Source organism: Typopeltis vanoorti, chromosome 23 (genome assembly GCF_054136105.1).
Source record: "Typopeltis vanoorti isolate ZY-2024b chromosome 23, IOZ_Tvanoo_1.0, whole genome shotgun sequence".
NCBI lineage: Eukaryota > Metazoa > Arthropoda > Arachnida > Uropygi > Thelyphonidae > Typopeltis > Typopeltis vanoorti.
This window is the reverse complement of record NC_143571.1, coordinates 35,603,801-35,618,936: the sequence shown is the minus strand read 5'-3', so window position 1 is coordinate 35,618,936 and position 15,136 is coordinate 35,603,801. Positions and strand designations below refer to the sequence as shown.

Here is a 15,136-nt window from a genome sequence, read left to right as displayed (position 1 = left end):
CCCCTCCAGGGAGTCCAAGACTCATCGAGGGAGGGCAAATACTCTACAACTCTTCATCTCCACCAACCGCAACTACCTTCGTTATCTACATCAGGGATGCACAAACTTGTTAAGGCCAAGGGCCGCATAGTTCCACTGTTACTTATGGGAGGGCCGCCAAAAAAAACTTGAAAGTCATCTACCATATATTGTTTATTTTATTTATACCTATCATAATTGTTACAAAAAAGGTAATAAAAAGTAAGTGAATTTAATTTGATGCATGACATTGCATTGATTTGACAATTGTTTCGATATTTGGTTCGAGTTTTGTAGTAGCCAACCACAAAATTGATTCTAAATTTTTATCAGTCAAGCGGTTCCTATTTTTCGATTTGTTAATATTCATGACTGAAAAAGTTTATTCACAAATATATGTTGAGCCAAAGAGGCTTGCACATTTTAATGCATTATCTAGCAATCATGTATAATTGTTTTTATCGACACAATGATAGAAGTTTAATAAATTGCCTTCGTTAAATTTATTTCACAGGCTCTCATCGGTTTGAATGTCGATGAGTTCAAGCTGTGCTGATTCGGGTGCATTTTCGGGCAAGATGGCAAAAGGATTGCTAAATAAATCTATCAACGGTTTCACTTTTTTAAAATCAGAAAACCGATCCTTGAAGGCTGATATCAAGTTATCAATCTTTTCAACATACACAGTTTTGAAGTTGACATTGAACTTTTCAGAAACTTTCTTATAATTAGGAAAATGGATGTAATTCCTTGACTTCAGTTGGATTTGAAATAGATTTAACTTGCACTGAAAAGACAAAATGTGACCGTAAAGTTGAGTAACCAATTGGTCTTTGCCCTGAAGTCGCGTATTTAAATGATTAGTAATGTCAACCAGAAAGGCTAAGTCACATAACCAATCTGGATTTTTTATGTCAGGGACGTTTTTGTTTTTTTCAGTCATGAAGATTTCAATTTCATCAATTAAATTTAGGAACTCCAATGTTTGTCCACGACTTAGCCATCTCACTTCTGTGTCAAAAATTAAGTCACCATATTCACTTTCAGTGTCTTCAAGAAACTTGAAGTTTCTTGAAGACACTATAACATTCCGATCAGCTCCGTCTGTAAATTCGGTGATTAAGGCCACAGGATTTTATAAAATTAATCGTTGATACCACAACTTTTATGATATGTTCAAATCCAAGTTTCTTAGGGCACAAGCTCTCCTGGTGGATTATACAGTGCAATTGTATCACCTCATTGTCATGCCATCCCAAATGCTGTTTCAATAATGTTACCAATCCAGAATTAGCTCCTATCATGGAAGGAGCTCCATCAGTCATGATACCTGATAATTTTGTCAGATCTAAATCAATTTTGGAACACTGTTTCAAAAGCCCAGTGAACATGTCATTACCTTTCGTTTGATCTGACAATGAACTCATTCCGATCAGCTCCTCACTTACCTCAAACTCTTGCATTATTCCACGTGCAAATATTAACAACTGGGCTGTGGAAGTAATGTCAGTTGATTCATCAATAGCTAATGAAAAATTGGTCCTTTACATTTTCCGACATTGCAGTAATTCTTCTTTGCACATTCATCCTGTTTAACTGAATTTTCTCTACATTTTTGGCTGATTCAGGACAAATTTTTTTAGCAACTATCTCAAAGCAATCTTTAATGAAATCTCCGTCTGTAAATGGTCGGCACCTTTTTGCTATAAGGCGAGATATTTAAAAACTTATTTCTGTTGCGATTTCCAAATCTTGAATAGGTTTTGTAAACATCACTTGCTGACCTGTCAATTCTCGTTTCAAAAATGAAATCTTTTGTTTACATAGTTCTTTGGGTAGATTTGAAAATGTAGAATGCAGACGTTCATAGTGTTCTTTTAGTATGGCTACAGCACTTTTGCAAATCAAGCACACGATATGATTAAATGACTGCACAAAACCATATTTTTTGGTCCAGCTGTCCTGAAATTGCCGTTTTTCATCCTGTAGTTTGCGTTTCCTACTTGGCCCTGCTTTATCCATTGTAGAATTTATTTTTTACTGTTTCCTAGGGGTGATAATTAATTGTAACAACCGCACTTACGAAAACAAAATACTCATATGACAAATAGACGAATTATAAAATTTGTTAACATTATTACTAACCGATTATCGTAAGTAGACAGGCAATCGTTACGTCACAGCTACTTTGCTTTGTGCATGTACCATTTTTAAAAATTACCTATCGTGTAACTTGTTAAAGTTAAAATAATACACGGTGAGGCTGGCCACCAGCAAATCAACGGAGGGGCCGCGGTCTGTGCATCCCTAATCTACACCAGCCCCCCATCTACCACCACTAGTATTTTCACAGACAACCACAAACATCCATGTTCATGGCAGGATTTGAACCTGCCGCCTTTTGACTGGAGAGTAAATATGCTAACCACTCAGCCAACCAGGCCTGCATTATTACTTATAGTAATAATGCCGGCAGATATTACTTACAGACTTGGATTTCAAGGAATTGTATACGAAAATTCACCTTACAAGCAAAAACACAAGAAGGGCAATTTTTATTATGTTAATATAGTATAGATTGCAATGAAGAGATGACATCTAGTAGCAAACAAAATGAATTTCTAAATTTTTTCATGTACTGCCTTAGGCAGTATATGTGACAAAGAGCACACTCAAAGATCATGAATCTTGGATTTTGATCATTTCATTAGTAAATGTTATTGTGAGTGAAATTTCAATTAGAATGACCATGTGCTGAGATGAGGCAGAGAGCAAGGATTATGAATGCTATGCTGGCTGAAATGTGTGAGGAGATGGGAATACAGCTTGTTAATGTGTGGAATGAGTTTGAAGGAAGAAGTGAACTTTATGGGAGCGATGGACTGCATTTGAGTGGTTATGGTGTGAGTCGCTTGGAGAGACTGCTGCTGGAAGGTAGAGAAATGAGTAGAGAGAATGAATCAGATCAAGCGGGAAGTGATCTGAAAGAGCAGGAGAGATTGAAGAGGTGGTTATGAATGAGGAAGTGAGTGGTATGAGTATAGAAAATGACAGAATGGGTGTGCAAGAGGATTAGGGAAATGGGGAGGCTCAGGGTGGACAGGGGTACACAGCGTGAGAAAGGTAGATGCTCCGAGAGGAGGTGAGTGCATGTGTAGACAGGAAGTGAAATGGGATGACCTGGGATCAAGAGGAACCAGTTGGAATTGAAAAGGGTTTTAAAATGAATAAGCAGAAAGGGAAATGGCCCCAGTCGAGCATGGAGAGATCACATCAAGTGAGTGGTATCAGTGGAACTAGTTGTAGATCCAGAAATGAGCTGTTGTGTTTGTATACAAATGCTAGAAGTATAAGAAACAAGGCAGATGAAATGGTTGCATTAATTGTGTCTGTTCACCCAAAGATTGTCGGAATAAGTGAGACATGGTTGGAAGAGGACAACATCCTGACAGGAACAGAGATGGAAGGGTATGATGTGTTTCGTGAAGATAGAAGGGGTAAAAAGGGAGGGGGAGTGCTAATGATGATAGAGAAAGAGTTATGTCCATACAAAGTAGAGATGCAAGAGAGAAATAGTGTCAGTGGTTTTGGGGCAGTATGGTGTGAGATAGAGGTGAATGGAATCAAATACTTGGTTGGATGTTGTTATAGACCAGGTAATGTGGATGGTGGTGATAATGAAATGTATAATGAAATTAGCCCAGCAAATAAGAAAAGGATGATTTTAATTATGGCAATATAGACTGGGATGATGAGATGGCAACTGGAGGTAAAGAAAATGAGTTTCTTGAGTTTTTGAGTGGCAACTACCTCAGACTGTATGTAACAGAGGGCATGCGAGGATTGAGGATCTTCGATTTGGTCATCTCATCAGAGGATGTAATTATAAATGAGGTGTCAAATCATCCACCAATTGGTGAGAGTGACTGTGAGGTGATTACCTGGGTGGTTGCCAGCAGTGTGAGGACCTCTGTGAGAAAAGGGTATACGTGGAACTACAAGGGAGGGTGATTATGAAGAGCTCAGGAGACAGCTTGCAGGTGTAGCATGGAATGAGAAGTTAGCTGGAAAGAGATCAATGCAGCTTGGGAGATTTTCAAAAATTATCTAGTGGATGCAATGTCTAAGTGTATTCCAAGGGTGAGAAAGTTAAATAAGGTAGGTATGAGATGGATGAATAAAGAGATTAAGCATGCGATACAGAGAAAGAGGGTAATGTGGAAGGCTGCATAAGAGAACTGGAAATAACCAATTCCATGAGGTCTACAAAGACCAGGCAAGGAGGGTGACTTGGTGAGGGTAGCTAAAGAGAGGTATGAACAGCAGTTAGCTAACAAAGCCCAAAAAAAATCCTAAGGAGTTCTTTCGACATATAGCCAGCAAAAGAAAGAATGATTTTGGAAGAATGACATTGATAGGAGAAAATTGTATAAAGACAGGTGTTGCAGAATGTGTGGTGGAGATACTTAATGAGCAATTCATGAAGGTCTTTCAATTTTGTGAATGTGACTTCATGGAGAGATTGAGAGCAGTAGATGATGGGGAGGAGAGACTGACTATAAGTGAGCAAGAGGTGTAGGAAGAGTTGAGTAAACCAGATGTTAATAAGGCTGTGGGACTTGATAATATATCACCATGTATTCTGAAGGAATGTGCCAGGGAGTTGACACCTGTCTTGTCATATTTTATTAATACGAGTCTTGCACTCGGTCAAGTCCCTAAGGAGTGGTAGGAGGGCACGATTGTGCCACTTCATAAAGGAGGTGATCGAACTCAAGCATCAAACTATAAGCCTATCTGTGTGTCAGGTGTTGTGGTTAAGTTGTTGGAGAAGCTTGTGAGAACAAGGATCCAGAATTGGGTTGACAACAATGGTATTATCTTTGATGGACAGCATGGATTTGCTAAAGAGAGGTCATGTTTTAGTAATCCACTCACTTATTACAATAAAGTGACTGCTTCCTTGGACAGAAGAGAAGGATACACAGTAATATACTTAGATTTCGCAAAGGCTTTTGATAGAGTTCCTCATGATAAATTGATAGTCAAATTAGAGCAGATGGGGTTGGATATTAGATTAGTGCATTGGATTGGAGACTGGCTTTCTGATTCGTATCAACAAGTTGTGTATGGGGGAGCAATATCCAAGAAAAGGAAAGTCACTAGTAGAGTGCCTCAGGGGTCTGTTTTGGGGCCATTACTGTTTAACTTGTATATTAACGATATACAAGTTGATATTCAGTTGTTTGCAGATGATGCGAAGTTGGGACGAACCATATAGAGTAGTGAAGATGTTGTGGCCTTACAAGAAGACTTGAATAAATTGAGTGATTGGGCATGGAAATGAAGATGTGAGTTCAATGTTGCAAAATGTAAGGTTTTAAAATTTGGAAAACAAAGATGGGATGCAGAATTTATACTTGGTGAGGATATATTGTTGGAGGTGGAGGAAATAAGAGATCTGGGGGTGATAGTGGATAAGGATCTGAAATTTAGGGGACCCATAGCCAAAATTGTGAAGACGACACAAAGGCCTCTGGTAATGATGCAGAGGACACTGACATGTAGAAGTAGGGAGATTCTTGATTAGGCCACACATGGACTATTCTGCCCAGATTTGGTCACCTGGTTTTCAGAAGGATGAAGAGATGTTGGAAAGGGTCCAAAGGCGATTGACTAAGATAGTTTCTGACCTCTGGAATGTCGAGTATGAGGAATGATTGAGAAGATGTAATTTGAAGAGCATGGTGGACAGGAGGAAGAGGGGGAGATATGATAGAGACCTACAGGTTGGTAAGGGATTGTTATAGGATCAATGCTGGAGAAGTTCTACAGAAAATAGTGGGAGATCAGGGAAGAACCAGAGGCCATCCCTGGAAACTGTATAAAGAAGGTGTGAGTAGGGGAGTGAGGGGCAGGTTTTTTTTCATGCAGAGTTGTAATTGATTGGAATGCCTTGCCTGAGGGAGTGGTGTCTGCAAGGAGTTTGAATGTGTTCAAGGCATGGTATGATGAGTTGTGTGTCGATAAAAGAACCTCCCAGATGAGTCTTTGACTCCATGAGGTCTTGGGATAATAACAATAATTATAATGAAGAGATCACCTTGGGTGGGAGCTAGCCATATGAAGACTTTAGAGAGCAAAGGATATACTGTAAAATGCTCCTTCACATAGGATTTAATAGAAGACAGCTGTACTGCCCTTAAGTTACTATGAGACCATCTTACTACCTTCAGTTGAAAAGCCCTTATTCTTTGCATCCTAGGCATTATTCAAACCCAGGTATTTCCAACCAAAGAGCATTATCAGTAACAGCTGAGAATAATATAATTGATTTCTGTGGTAGAACACACAACACTCAATTAGACACAGTTGTCATTTGTGCTCTGAAGATGCCGGTTTGAAATTCAGCAAAATATTAGTAACTGAAGAAATTATTTATTTTTTTTTTGTTCCTTTGGCATGGTTTATACTGAGAAGCACTATTATGAACTTTATTAAAGTGATTCCTTTCACTTGCTACATACTAATAAAATTTTCCCTCTTCATTTCGTTTGGCCTCTCTTACTAACTTGTTTTCATAATGCAGTTTTGCCTTCCCTACCATTGCTGCCACTCTCCTATGACTGGAGATCATTCTTTTCTCTGTATTGAATCTGCAATTTCCAACAGTTCTTGCTTTAAAATACTATTCATCCATTTAATTCATATATGTTTTTTTTTTCCTAACTATGGGGATGCAGTCTAATGCATTGTAGTCCTTCAGGCACCCTCTTATTTCTTCTTATGTACTGTGGATTCCTCAGCCATGCAGTTTCTCATTCCAGAGTGAGTTACCTTCAAGTTACCTTCTGTTGAATAATTATGTGCCATATACTGCCACATATACCTCTTTGAATAAAGTCAAAGCATTCAGGTGCATTGTAACTTTTGAAGTCAAAACTGCAAAACTTCCAGGAAGGTAAAAGATCCAAAGGATGGCCCAGAATTAGATGGATAGACAAAATAAACGAGGACCTGAAAACCAAATCACAACAACCAACACCAAACTGGACAGAATTGTTCCGACTCTCCCGGGGACAAACAGAAGTGGAAAGAGTTCATTCGGCCTCATCATCATCCACATAGATGATGGAAGAGAGAAGAAGAAGACCAGTTAGAAGTATAACAGTCACCTTGTTTAAAGGCAGATTCTCAGATTCTGTTTCTAGGTCTGGTGTTCTTGTAAACAAATCTTCTCTTCCATAGCATGCTTTCTCCTCTTTCCAGCCTATATCACCAAAGTTGAAATAACCACAGCAATAGACCTCCTTGTAATGGTGAGACTTATTTGTCTTTGTAATTCACAATTATTATGATTCAGTTATGATTCAGGACCTCTTTGAAGGCACGACTCTTCATTTATGGCCCATCCCAGAAAACGCAAAATCCATCACACAATGTATTCCATGGTTCAATCATCCTCCATGCAAAAAAAAAACATCTTACCCTCTTCATCCCCATTGTGATTACTTTTATTTAGGACTTTAAAATCTTTTGTCCCTTACAGTTTGAATTGTTTCACTTACTCATTGTCACATGTATATTATTATTATTACCCTAAGATCCCCATGGAGTCAAAGACTCATTTAGGAGGTCTCTTTGCCATACACACAGCTCATCATCCCATGCCTTAAACACTCTTAAACACATTCAAATTTTCTGCAGACACCACACTCTCTGACAAGGCATTCCAATCATTCACAAGTCGGCATGAAAAAAACCTGCTTTTCACTCCATTGTTCACCCCCTCTTTATACAACTTCCACAGATGACCACTTTTTCTCCCCTGATCTACCACCATTTTATGAAAAACCTCTTCAATTGATCCTATAACAACTCTTACTAACTTGTATGTCTCTATAATATATCAACCCTCTTACTCCTATCCACTAGACTCTGTAAATTGCATCTTATCAAACTTCCCCTATATTCAACATTCCAGAGATCAGAAACTACCTCTTCGTCCTTTGGAAAACCAGGTGACCAAATCTGTGACAGTACCCCATGTGTGTGGCTTAATCAGAGCCTTATACAATGGAACAAGAATCTCCTTGCTTCTATAAGTCAGTGCCCTCCGCATCATTCCCAGAATTCATTGTGTTATCCTCACAATTTTGGCAATGTGTCCTCTAATCTAGGATCCTTATCCACCATCATCCCAAGATCTCTTATTTCCTTCACCTCCAAAAATATATAACCACCAAGCATAAATTCTACATTGCATCTTTGTTTCCCAAATCGAACCCTGGTCTCCAGGGGTTCGATTCCCTACCGGGAAGGCATTTTTTGCCAGCAAAGGTTGGTTGATTGGTAGAGCCTGTGCTACTAATGGCTCACACAAAAAGTTAAGTTTCAGAGCGGTTAGTAGTTGGAAGGGGTGCAATCATTCGATGTTGTTGGCACACTCTCCCTCAATGAGTCTTTAGTCTCCCTGGAGGTGTCACATAATAATAATAATTTTAAAATCTTACATTTTGCTACATTGAGCTGTCATCCTCATTCAGGTCTATTCAAGTCTTCTTGTAAGGCCACAACATATGCTCTACTGTTCATAGTTCATCCCAACTTTGCATCATCTCAAACAACCGAATATTCCCATCTAAATTTTTTCCAATATCATTAACATATAGGTTAAACAGTAATGGTTCTAAAACAGACACCTGAAGCACACCACTAGTGAATTTTCTCTTCCAGGATTTTGCTCCCCCATAAACAACTTGATGATACCTATCAGATAGTCAATCTCCGATCCATTGCACATGTGTAATATCCAACCCTATCTGCTCTAGTTTGACTATTGACTTATCAGGCAGGAATCTTTCAAAAGTCTTTGCAAAATCTAAGTACGAGGGTGGTCTGAAAAGATCTTGGCCTAACAATGAAACAACGAATTTATAATTTCAAAATTATTTTTATTTTTCAACATAATCTCCCTTAAGACTAATGCATTTATTCCAGCGATGTTCCAGCGCCATCATCCCATCCCCGTAGCAGTTCTCGGTAAGATCTGAAAAATACCCCTCTACAACTGCAATCACCTCTTGATTCAAACAAAAACGCTGACAAACAAGGAAGAGTTTTAGTTTTGGGAAGAGATAGAAGTCAGAGGGAGCCAAATCTGGGGAATAGGGTGAATGTTCCAACAATTCATACATACATCAACAATAGTGCAGATCCCTTAATTTTCCCATTGCCGAAACACCTTTGTAGGCAGATACATTGTCCTGATGAAAGATGCATTTTTCTTCTGTAAACTGAGTTTTTTCTCACGAATTTTTTCGCCTAGTCTGGTTAAAAGATCGGAATAATATTCCCCAGTTATTGTTTTACCCTTTTCAAGATAATTAATAAACAAAATGCCTTTAGCATCCCAAAATACCGATGCCATGACATTTCCTGCTGATTGGACCAACTTTGGGTCTTCTTTGGCACTGAACAAGTGGCTTCTGTCCAATGTTTGACTGCTGTTTGGATTCTGGTGTGTAATGGTGAATCCAAGTCTCATCCATAGTAATAAATCAATGCACAAAATCCGTTTTATTCTTGTTAAAATGCTCCAAGCACTATTCAGAGATTTTCATGCAAGCGCGTTTTTGATATGCTATGAGCAAGCATGGCACCCATCTTTCGCAAAGCTTTTTCATTTGAAATTCTTCATGCAAAATATATCCTACACGTTCTTTTGAAATGCCTATAGTCTCAGCAATTTCAAACACTTTGACTTGCCAGTCATCCAATACCATATCGTGCACTTGTGAGTCAAAGTGTTTGAAATTGCTGAGACTATAGGCATTTCAAAAGAACGTGTAGGATATATTTTGCATGAAGAATTTCAAATGAAAAAGCTTTGCAAAAGATGGGTGCCATGCTTGCTCAACACCAGAACATCCTTCACGTGGATCATCTTCAAGGCTGGTACAGCCGTATTCAAACTCAGCAGCCCATTTCTTAATTGTTGAAAACGAAGGAGAAGAGTGCCCATAAACTTTTATGAACTTCGAATGAATTTCTTTTGGTTAATCCTTCTTTTACAAAGAATTTTATAACCCCACGATACTCAATTTTATCCATTTCAAAGGATACAGATGACACTTTTGTTTCAGACAACTATAAAACAAACTACTTGATAGAATTACTTGCAATTTCACACGGATGCTTATGACAGATGTACCAACTTAGAAAAAAAACCCTTACCAATAGTTTTGCCATGTATGGTCGAGGCCGAGAACTTTTCAGACAACCCTCGTATACTACTGTATCCATCTCCTTCGCCCAATGAAATCGTGTAATAAGTAAGTAAGTAGATAACTAAAGCATGACCTCCCTTGAGCAAATCTATGCTGCCCATCAGTTCACCCAATTCTATATCCTGGTTCTCACCAACCTCTCCAACACTTTGACCACAGTAAGTAAGTAACACACAGATAGGCCTATAATTGGATGCTTGCGTTCTGTCACCTCCCTTTTAAAGCAGCACAATTTTGCATTCCTTCCACTCAGTGCAAGACTCATATTAAACAAATCTGTCAAGGCAGAAGTCAGCTCCCTGGCACATTCCTTCAAAATACATGGTGATATATTTACAGTCCTCTTCAGATAACCCTGGTCTATATTCATTCCATTTCTAAGGCAGGGGTGTGCCGGCCATATGAGCAATGTGTGCGAAGCACACAGGCGCCAGGATAGTAAAGGTGCCAAAGAGGAGGAAATACTTTAAAAAAACGTTTTTTTTAAAGTGATTTTTTTATTGGAGGGGGGGGCACCAACTAAAGTTTTGCACACAGGTGCTGGACACTACTGGCATGCTACTGGGTATAGGGGCGCCAACTAAAGTTTTGCACACAGGTGCCGGACACTACTGGCATGCCCATGTCTACATGATATTTCCCTAATTTACTAGTGATGTATTGCTTGATTATTGAAGTTCTTAATTTCTTTATTATCTTATTAAGCTAAGTTTTAGGAGTTGACTAAATTTTGTCTTTGATTATTTGAAGACTTTTATCTCTTTATTTATGTTTCTTAATATTTGGTAGGGATTTTTGATCTCTTTACTGTGCTTAACTTCCATTTTTACTATAAAGTGATCATCCCATGTCTAGAGCATGGGATGATCACTTTATATTATTTTTTCCTTTTTTTATATGACTTGCACTCAAAGTTGTATACCTATAGTGTATTAAATACTGTAAATAGGCTAAGGGTTTTTATCATTATTTTTTGTTTATTTTTACATAATTTGGCAACCATGCTCTGGTGATAAAATTCATCTCTCACCTAAAAACAATCACAAACATTCATGCCCACAGCCTGTTGGAGAGCAGGTATGTTAGCTACTTTGCCAACTAGGTTGACTCAAATCCTGCATGTTTTTTTTTTCCACTGTTGTGTTGATAATTCATTTCTGCTTCTAGTGATTTTTTTTAATTTATGCATTGCATTATTATTTTTATCTGGGCATCTCCAAAAGATCCAAGAACATATTATACACAACTGAAATTAACTAACCCTTATTTATACAGTTAGCATACATCTTCTTAAACTGCTTAACATTAATACCCATCAACAGCCAGCTTAGTTTTGTCATGGTACCACCACCATAAGGTCTCCAAGTTGGCTTTTGGTATGGATTTTACAGCATTTCTTATTCCTAATGCAATTGAGATTAATCTATGCTGATCAAGGCGCTAGCTACTGCCATTGGCTTTGCATTGCCTTCATGTTTTCTACCATTAGTCCTAGGTCTTCCTTCTCTCCTCTGCATTGACTGAGCTTCCTATCCAACCTTTCATTTGGTTGTTCTAGGATTTCCTGCTTAGAGGTGAATGAAATCAGAGAGCGGGTTAATGTAAGGTTAATTATAGCTGCTTGAAAGGGTAATTATTACACATCTTTTCCCCTTTGAATCTCTGCATGTACATACAGTAAATATAAACTTGTATATTATTATATAAAAATTATTTTATATTGTTTACTTTGCTATAAATAACTTTTTATTATTAATTATTTTCTTATTTGTATTTGGTGAATTTTAGGAACCATTAGATGTAGAGTTCAACTTGGGTGATGTAAATAAGCCTACCGATTTTAGCAATCCCATGTATGATGTTATTGGAGGAACAGATGTTACAATCAACACAACAGGAAAGGATGGTGGGTTATATGAAGTTCCTTCAGATGTTCTTGATAAGAAAATAGTATATCATTCTGAAGGCAATGGAAAACCACCTTTATCAGCAGTTCTTGCACCATCCAGTGTTGTTCATAGGTCACCTCTTCATGTACAGCTTCGACAAACTGCTCTAGATCCTACATCTGTAGATACTGACAAAGATACACAACAACTAGTAGAAGAAGATAAATCAGAATGTTAAGTGCCTCTCTTTTGTGCTCTTCCACATCACTGAATCTCAGTAGCATTGCATCTCTCCATAATGAAAGTTAGTTTCACTCTCCATATTGGTGTCGAGGAAAGAAAAAAGTGTGACTAGGAATGCTGCAAATCCTCAAGTGGTTTCATATAGAGAAAATATATATATATATTATTATTGTTTTAAAATTAAAATTTGCTTCTATATTTTAAGAGACTATTTGAAGAGAAATCATTTTTGTTTCCAGCTGATAAAAGAATGGTTTATAATCTTAAATGCATAAGTCAAGTCATTTTCATGAACTATTGAACTGGACAGGGATTTAATGGAATGCCCTTCAGTTTATCATGTATTTATGAAATATGCATGATCATAACTGTAATGTAATGCAATTTCAGATAATAGATTTGTTGTTATTATTATTATTATTACAGGTATCATTCCACCTAAAGCAATGAATAACCCTGTCTTATTAGTGATGATAAATTTCCTTACCTTTTCTAGTAAGAATAATAAATGGCTTCTTGTATAGGAAATATAAATATTTTTAGACAGGTTTTTACTAACACATAAAACCAGGTTAGAATTTAAGAGTTGTGATCATGCATTATAAACAACGGTCATGTGTTTGGAGGATTTTGACTGCTGGGCAGGCCTCTCAGAATCATGCTTTTTCTTTGTCAGAATAATAATCTCCTTTTGTCTAATAAATTTGTATATACATACATACATACATACGTATATATATATATATATATACACACACACGCACACACACTAGGGGGTGCTCTGCCTCCCTGGCGCCGCCCCCCCCCCCAAGTTCCGGGCTGGTAAGCCGGTTCTCCTTCAATTCTGATGACTCGAGACATGAGACAACAATGTGTTTGTCTCATGAAGGCAAACACATTGTTCGACGTTTCAAAACAATGAAGAGACAAAAAACGCGACAAAAACATTTCAAATTTCGGCTTATCTTTTTATATATATAGAATAGATATACATGCATACATATGCACACACACATACATGCATGCACATGCACACACACATATACATGATCATGTTTGTATATATCTGTGAGTGTATGTGTGTGTGTGTGTGTTTAAGTTAATTGTGGCATAATGTATGCAGCTGCTCAGGCATATATACAGATTCCAAATTATTTTTGTTATATATTTTACAATATCCACTTAACTCTTTAATTTACTGTGATTTTAAATAGCCTATAAATATTTTTACAACCAAGAGTTATAAAAAAAAAATTTAAGATAGTTTTTAGATACATATTGTAGGCAGCTACATTCAAGAGCGACGGATATTTAGATACTTTAAGTAAGTAGTCTTGTATTGTTAATAATTAAAGATTCTTGAGTAATATTGTACAGCATGATAAGTTCAAGTGTGCCATTATATAAATGACCATAATTCATTTAGTAATTATTCCAAAGTAGATTTAAAGTGAGCACTTCTTGTGCTCAGAAAGATTTATCTTGTAAGATAAAAAAAAAAAAAAAAGCTCTATTACTAATGTGCACTAATAATGCCGTCCATTTTTATCAATGCACAATGAAGAATACATAAGATAATGTGATGTGATCTGTGATGGTTTTATACTTTTTTTTTTCTTTTTTTTTTTTGTGGTAGTATCATTCCTAAGAACTGGGTTTGACAATGACTATGTTATAAATAATTTTTCTATTAAAGGTATGTTGTTGTTAAATAAACAGATTTGTACTCATTTGTGAAGAGGGAGAAACAAGTAAAATTTATAATTTGATTGCCATGTTTCAAAATTTGTAATTTTTCATAATGTTACAGTGTGTAGAACATTACATGAAATGCTGTAAATCATGAAAGGATTTTGCATGTCCTGTTTCATAAAATAAATCATGATATGTGATAATTCATTATGTGAGCAGTAGTGTCTATAAAATGCTTTTCTGCATTTTTCACTGAAAAAAAATGTTACAAATTTAACATGTAATTTAATTATATTCTTCATACAATTTAATCTAAGAAAATATATAAATGTGACATAAATATTCAGTGCGGTATCTGAACAGCTGTATATTTTGTAGTAATGTATTCCCAATTTAGATGAATAGTTTTATTTAAAAAATGAGTTTGTTAAGTGTTTGTCAATAATATTTCTTCTAAATAGTTCTGTTTTCATTCCTTATTTAAGTGTGAATATTAAAGAAAAAAGAAAAGAAAAGAAAAAAGTTTGAAGGATTAAGTGTCATTAATAACATGAGCAGAATAGAAAATATTTCTAGAAAAATAAACATTGAACTAAATGGTATCTTAAAAATGTTAAAATCATCATGAACTGTATATATAAATAGATTGCAGATAAATACAGTACATGTGAAGAATTCATACCTCAAGAATTTAAGTGATGCTAATGCCTTTTGTCCATGTTTAAAAGTTGATTTATATTCATTTATAACTAATGAATTTCCTGAAATTTAATTACTAATCTGACATTTCACCTTTGGAAAATCTTGGATTAATAAATAAATTTCAGTTGAATTATTATTTATAAAATAACTGTTTTATTCAATTCAATCAAATCATGAATAGTCTTAAAAAAGTTTTCTCACGTAATTTACCACCAATTCATTATTATAAAAAAAACTGCCTGCATCAATTATAAATAGCAATAATTAGAATTATTTACTAAAATTAAAATAAAGAGCCGAAAG

General features: G+C 36.3%; 1 protein-coding gene across 1 annotated transcript in view; it reads left to right on the top strand.

Moving 5' to 3' along the window:
* The window catches only part of mgl (low-density lipoprotein receptor-related protein megalin), an 890,817-nt gene extending 876,264 nt beyond the window's left edge, over positions 1-14,553 (top strand). The window contains exon 79 of the mRNA XM_090412774.1: positions 12,096-14,553. Coding sequence (XP_090268900.1) covers positions 12,096-12,434 — 339 coding nt within the window. The 3' untranslated portion in view covers positions 12,435-14,553. The remainder of the gene's footprint in view (positions 1-12,095) is intronic.
* Positions 14,554-15,136: the final 583 nt, after the last annotated feature.